Source organism: Callionymus lyra, chromosome 6 (genome assembly GCF_982586985.1).
Source record: "Callionymus lyra chromosome 6, fCalLyr1.hap1.1, whole genome shotgun sequence".
Classification (NCBI taxonomy): Eukaryota; Metazoa; Chordata; class Actinopteri; order Syngnathiformes; family Callionymidae; genus Callionymus; species Callionymus lyra.
The window spans coordinates 27,576,849-27,582,916 of record NC_141823.1 but is presented as its reverse complement, the minus strand read 5'-3'; the positions used below and the strand labels follow the sequence as shown (position 1 = coordinate 27,582,916).

The window sequence follows — 6,068 nt, the reverse complement described above, 5'->3', positions numbered from 1 at the left end:
CTGCTACATGTTCTGCTTTGACACAAGAGTCGTTCATTAAACGGTGACCTGCGGCGGAACATACATGATCTGGATGACATATGTAAATTGTGGGATCAGCGTGCCAATTTAAAGAGTCCAGCTGAGTGCTTTTCAAAAAGATCTGTTCTGTTTGACGCGTGGAAATGTCACCCAACTGCATTTATTCATGTGACCAGTGGACATGGGTCTGTGTCCTGTGTGGCCTCCAGAGACAAAAGAGGGTGAACTCCCCAGAGGAGAGTGACCCGGAGGACAGACGTACGCACACCAGCTGGACCTACGCTCCCTGCACAGACACGCCGGCTCCTGAGCCGCACGGAAGGCTATTCTCTCGTGTAATCACTAAAGGTACATCATATAGCGGCTCGTGAAGCAGGATTGACCCCGGAAGAGTGATTTCTGTAGTAATGGCAGACTCCTGAAGTGATGAGGACCATTATTCTGACAGTGGACTGTAATTGGAGACATAATGTATTTGTCTTGACAACCAAATATAAATCTACGACTTGCCTCTTGAAAATGACAAATATATTGAGTATTGCTGACATGCATGTATGTCTTATTGTGTAAGTTATTGTATAATCAAATATATTATATTCGTTAATGTCTCTTATTTTTTTATTTTGTATTATTGATTATCAATTGTATTGTAATAATCTCTTTTTATTTCATTCGTATTATTCCATTTTTATATTTTAGAATGCCCCCACAATACTGGCAATAAAGGTTTTCTGATTCTGACTCATTTCTGATTTTGTTTGATTTTTTTTAATTCTGCTTATACACTGTGTTCATATAGTACTTACCAGTATGTGGTACTGAATGTATAATCACTGCGTAAATAATACTAAATAATTAATGTTAGCATGCAGCTATGCATTATATAAGGTTCTAACATTCTTGCAGCTTGAAGAGCCCTTTTGATTCTGACAAATCACACAAAATATTTGCTTTAGACCCTCATTAATTCAGTCATTTATAACTGTGTACTGCTTCCCTCTTGTGGATACTTTGAGACCTGCAGATATGACTGTGTAATTATTTTCCTATAATGATGTTTTAATCTGGACATGATATTAAAATTTAAAAAAGGTACGTTTGAATGTCCAGATATAACATTATTTAAAAGATTATCGTATCAGCACAATGCTTGTGATGTAAAAGGGATTCAAATACATTTTATTTTCTGTATTCAAACAGTAATACTTAATGTGTTAAAACACACTTTCCGTGATAAAAGAAACAATGTCATGTAATGTCCTTTAAGCTTTTTACTTTATCCTTTAACCTTAAATGATTAATCAAATGTTCTATTGTAGTTGTTGTTTTGTTATTTGCTGATTCTTTTTCCTTAAATCATTTCTTGTCTTCTTTTATTAAACACACTTTTCTGTACTATGTGACATTTTATAGTCTCTCATAACACAACGATGAGTAAGTCAAAGAGGGTTAAGACTTTTTAAGCAGCTCTCCTCCTTCCATACGACCCTGGTTGGGGATAATGTTTGCATCTTCCAAGCTTGTCACATCTGCTCCGTCAGGACAGAGTCCTTCACTCCAGCAGCCAACACCGAGAAGAGGAAGGAGGGGACAAGAGCGCGGAGGTAGAGCGCCACCCTGGGGATGGGATGGGCCAGCACCACCTCCTTCCTCTTCCTGTTCACTGTCTGCATGATCTCATTGGCCAAGGTAGATGGTCTCACGCCATGGGTCAGACGAGCAGCAATAACTGTGGAAAGACACAATCTATTTAAGTCCATGCATTCAAAAAGCCATGAAGCTTCACAAATGAAACAGGACTGACAGGCAGCCAGGGGGGTTTGTTTGGGGGACGGCTCCGCCACAGGTGTGCTTGTTGAGGCGTCAATGAAGGTGTGACTGATGGTGCTGACAACTATCCCATACTCCTCCACTTCAGCCCGCAGGCAGTCGAAGAAGGCCTGCGCGGCGTGCTTGGACGCAGCATCTGGCAGACAGAAACATATTTATGACCTTGAGAAACAATTCAGACTCGACTCGCCTGTCGCGGAGCAGCATACCAGACACGACAGAGGACCAACACTGACTCATCTAATTGTTTTCTGTTGTGTTCAGTGTGTACATTTGAGACATATTTTGTTGACAATGGAGGCAAGTTTGAAACCCAAGGAGACGGGGTTGAATGTGCAATAGTGATCACTCATTTCAATGTTACTCTAGAGTAACTCTCTGGAATTTTTTAAGCTCTTCCCACTATTAAGATCTTATCTTATGTTATATCTTTTAATTTAAAAATGTACATTAGAAAATGTGATTAAGCCCCGCCCACTGAAAAGGCATTTACTATTAACACCCACCCTTCTGTGATTAGTGAAGCATCATTTTTTGTCACCGCGCGTCATCATTCCCGCATTTATTCACGTCCATAAGACTAAACAAACAAAGCGGGCGTGATTGCAGCTGGCTGGAGGAGGAGTTAAGCCCATTATTATGTCATAATGGACTCCGAAAAATCTGTTTCAGTTGAGTTTTTAAAGTGAGTTGAATCTTTCATTGAAACAGTTTCACTCACATGAGCTTCTGAAGGGGACAGCCAGTCTTCCTTGAATGCTGGTCACCAACACAACATGTCCAGACCTCCGAGGGATCATAGTGGGAAGAATACCTGGGGAATAATTTGGTAGTAAGAAGAACAGTTATTTGCACCCAGGCCCACTGTTGTGCTTTCTTTTATCCGATCAACCTTTAGTCAAAGTGCTTGGCCCGAAGTAGTTCACATCCATCGCGTTCCTGTCCACTTCCAGTGTGATGCTCTGCACAGGCGCTTTTGTCTTCACGCTGCTGTTGCAGATCAGCACATCCACGTAGCCATAACAGTCCACCACCTCTGCTATCACGTCCTCCATGCTGTCCATGTCGCTGAAGTCCAGAAGCACTAATTTAGGAGCAAACGTCTGGAAACACACATTGATGTGTAAAAATGATGCTTAAATCAATGTATACATATTGTTTTTGCGTTTGTCTATAACTGTATATTGTAAATGAACAAAGTAATGACAATTAAAACTTAATAATTATCAATATAAAATCCTTTTGAAAGTAATCTATAACATCTAGTCTCTTACACTGTCATTTCTAAAGAAGTGGTAAAAGTCTTAAATAGATTAAAGTATCATTATACACAGTCAGGTCATGTTTTTTTCACTTCCTTTTCATGTTTATCATAAGTAGACATTTTAGACTCTGTGTAAAGTGTTTATCTGAGCAAGTATAGTTGAACGATCAATGGCGAAATGTAGCTTTTTATTAAAAGTGCACGGAAAGCAAGATTTAGCATCTTAACCATGATGGATTATTGGTATAGATATTTCAATTTCTGCTAAGGCCTGTGTATCAGTGGACAGAGCGGCATCACTGAGGATATCCTGCTATTGTCCCCACTCATGGAGGAAGCTGAGACTCGGAAGGGGATGACAGCTAATTCAGTGATCACTGTTGCTCAAGTGTCGCATCCCTGCCTTATTATTTCAAACATTTCATTTACTTTGCATACTTCAGCTCCGGTGATGTCAGGAAGCAGGAAAGATCACACATAAGTCCAAACATTTTTTGTGATCTCCCTCTACAAGTGAAACATTGTGGTGACGTATTTGAGGCCCATACTTCTTTGGGGTCAGCATCGACGATTAGGGAGTCATAAAGAGACTCCAGCTTGTCCCAGCTGGCGCCACATAGGATGAGTCTGGCCCCGCCCTGGTGGAAACGACGTGCACACTCTAACAGAAAATAAATAAAAAATAAATAATTGAACTGTTGTTTTAAGGTGGTCACTTTAATTTAAGAAAATTGTAAAATATCTTAAAAAAAAAAGAGTAGAAGTACCACATACAGATTATTTTAATATATTCTTGACCTTTAGTATATTCTATTGAAATCTAAAAACAAACATGTTGATTGTCTCTTTTAAATAATCATTTATTGTTGCCTAATACACTACTATATGACATAGTAGTTCTATTACAATATGTGACAAATCTTAAAGGCAATTGGCTTTTAAAAATCACACATTTATTTATTACACACATTTGATTGCTGTTTAGGGATAAATAAACTGCAGACTTTGGATCTGAATGAATTAAAATAAAACATAAAAAATACTAATTTACCAGTTCCGACCCCTGACACAGCATCAGTGATGACGACCACTTTGTTTCGCACCAGGGATTTGGACATGAAGAGCATGACCTCATTGTATATGTAGTAGATGCCAGCCGCTATGACGACGAGCAGAGGCAACAGTATCACCGAGGGCAGGGCCATCGTCTGAGGAGAAGGAAGATGAGGATCAGTGTGACATCCAGCTGACGTCAACTTCTTTTTAAATGCAGCAGATTAGATGAAATCACATCCAAAATTATAAAGATCTTATCTCCTAATTCATTTTTCTCCTTTACCTTTGAGAATGATTTAATTAAAGGGATCAATATTCAGAGCAGGTTATCACCAAAGGTTTGTCTTTTAGGGAAATGAAGTACAAAAAAATCAATTGTCGTTTTTAAGTGAAATACTGTACAATAATTATTTTACAATAACATTTACAGATGCATTAATTCTCAAGGTTTAATGCCCATTTTCTAGTCTGACTAAGTAAAAAGGAAACAAGCAGCACTATATGAATTTGGAAAGCCAGATAACACGTAGATAAGTACCTAAAATAAGGTACATGTGACTTGATCATTAATAGTTAAACAACAAGATTAAATATATATATATTTTAAGAAAAATAAATCCTAATCCTAAATCCACTCTATAAAATATTTAAAACCGTTTTAAATAGACCTTTCTACCTTTTGCCTTTTTAAGAATGTCCTTAACAGCTAAATATATTCTGGCCTTGTCGCTAACTTGGACTGTTAAGTCACTTCCAAAACATTGTTATAGGACACCATGGAAGAATCAAGACTGTTTTCACTGTTTTACTTACAAAAAGAAAAGAAGCATGAATGTAACTTTTTACTGTAGTTTATTTACACCAAGATTCATGCTGAGATTTGCTGATCGTCAACAACTATTACAAATGCAGACAAACAAACACACACACACACCTGTGATCCGTGCTAATCTTGTGTCACTTACGGTGTGAATGACGGGCTAATCCTTCTGCAGGACTGACTGTATTTTCCAGGTTTAGTTAAGTAACAGACGCCCGCCTTTCTGCAGTCACACAGCTCTGATGGTCTGTGCGTGTGCTCACCCCTCAGTGCTGGAACCTGCTGCCCAAAATAGCCCTTGCTTAAGTCAGCCATTAATACACACATATGTGGTGTGTTACTATCTGAGGCATGTTCTCTTGTAGCAAACATGAAGGGGAGAGCGACGTGTGAAGCTTTCATTTCTGCTTTGTCTTAAGCAATGTTAGTTCAGCTGTAGTTGAATCCATTGTTTGTTTAAAGTTTCTTCTGGTGAGTCATGGGTGAATAATGAACGCTGAATTTGATCTACAAAATGATAACTTTCTTTACAAGAAGGCTATGATGGTGACACTGATAGTTCAATTTCAAAGATTTATGCTTTGAATTCTGATGCTTCATATCAACAAAGAGTATTTTTTTATTCTGTGTGTTGTCTGTCTTTATCAGATAGATCGATAGAGAGAACTTTATTGATCCCTCTCGAGGAAAAGTGCAGCCCAAGGCGGCCCACATGCAGGCCTTTGGCTACATTAATGTGGCCCCCATGATCTTTATTTTTTGCTTTTCCTTCCATTATTAATTGAGGTTCAAATATACATATAATTTGGTTATTTTATGACTTGTTGTTTTGGTTCATCTTTTAATTTGAGAGTAACTAAATACATGACAATAACAAATACAATAATGTTGAGGAAATATTGTTAAATACATTTTATTTCAGTGTATTCATTATTATTAAAATATGTTTTAGTTTATATTGTAATAATTTTTTTGACTGAGATAGCGTTAGCAGAAATGTTTTTTATTATTATTTAAGGCATCAATAATATATTTTTCTTGAGAATCGTTTGTTTGCAATGTTGCTGTTTTTTATTA

The 6,068-nt window shown here is 37.7% G+C and overlaps 1 protein-coding gene across 3 annotated transcripts; it reads right to left on the bottom strand.

The window, feature by feature from the left end:
* Positions 1–1,326: 1,326 nt before the first annotated feature.
* On the bottom strand, positions 1,327–5,351 carry dhrs7cb (dehydrogenase/reductase (SDR family) member 7Cb). 3 transcript variants are annotated; one of them, XM_087793453.1, is made up of 7 exons: positions 5,137–5,351; positions 4,167–4,323; positions 3,664–3,776; positions 2,744–2,954; positions 2,573–2,665; positions 1,826–1,987; positions 1,331–1,750 (listed from the first exon to the last, which is right to left on the bottom strand). In XM_087793453.1, the coding sequence occupies exons 2-7, from the start codon at positions 4,318–4,320 to the stop codon at positions 1,545–1,547; spliced, it is 939 nt and encodes a 312-aa protein (XP_087649579.1). In that variant the 5' UTR covers positions 4,321–4,323; positions 5,137–5,351; the 3' UTR covers positions 1,331–1,544. The 3 variants fall into 3 exon arrangements, with proteins under 3 accessions (XP_087649578.1, XP_087649577.1, XP_087649579.1); XM_087793452.1 differs by having other exon boundaries at positions 1,327–1,987; positions 5,106–5,351; XM_087793451.1 differs by having other exon boundaries at positions 1,327–1,987.
* Between the last annotated feature and the right edge of the window lie 717 nt (positions 5,352–6,068).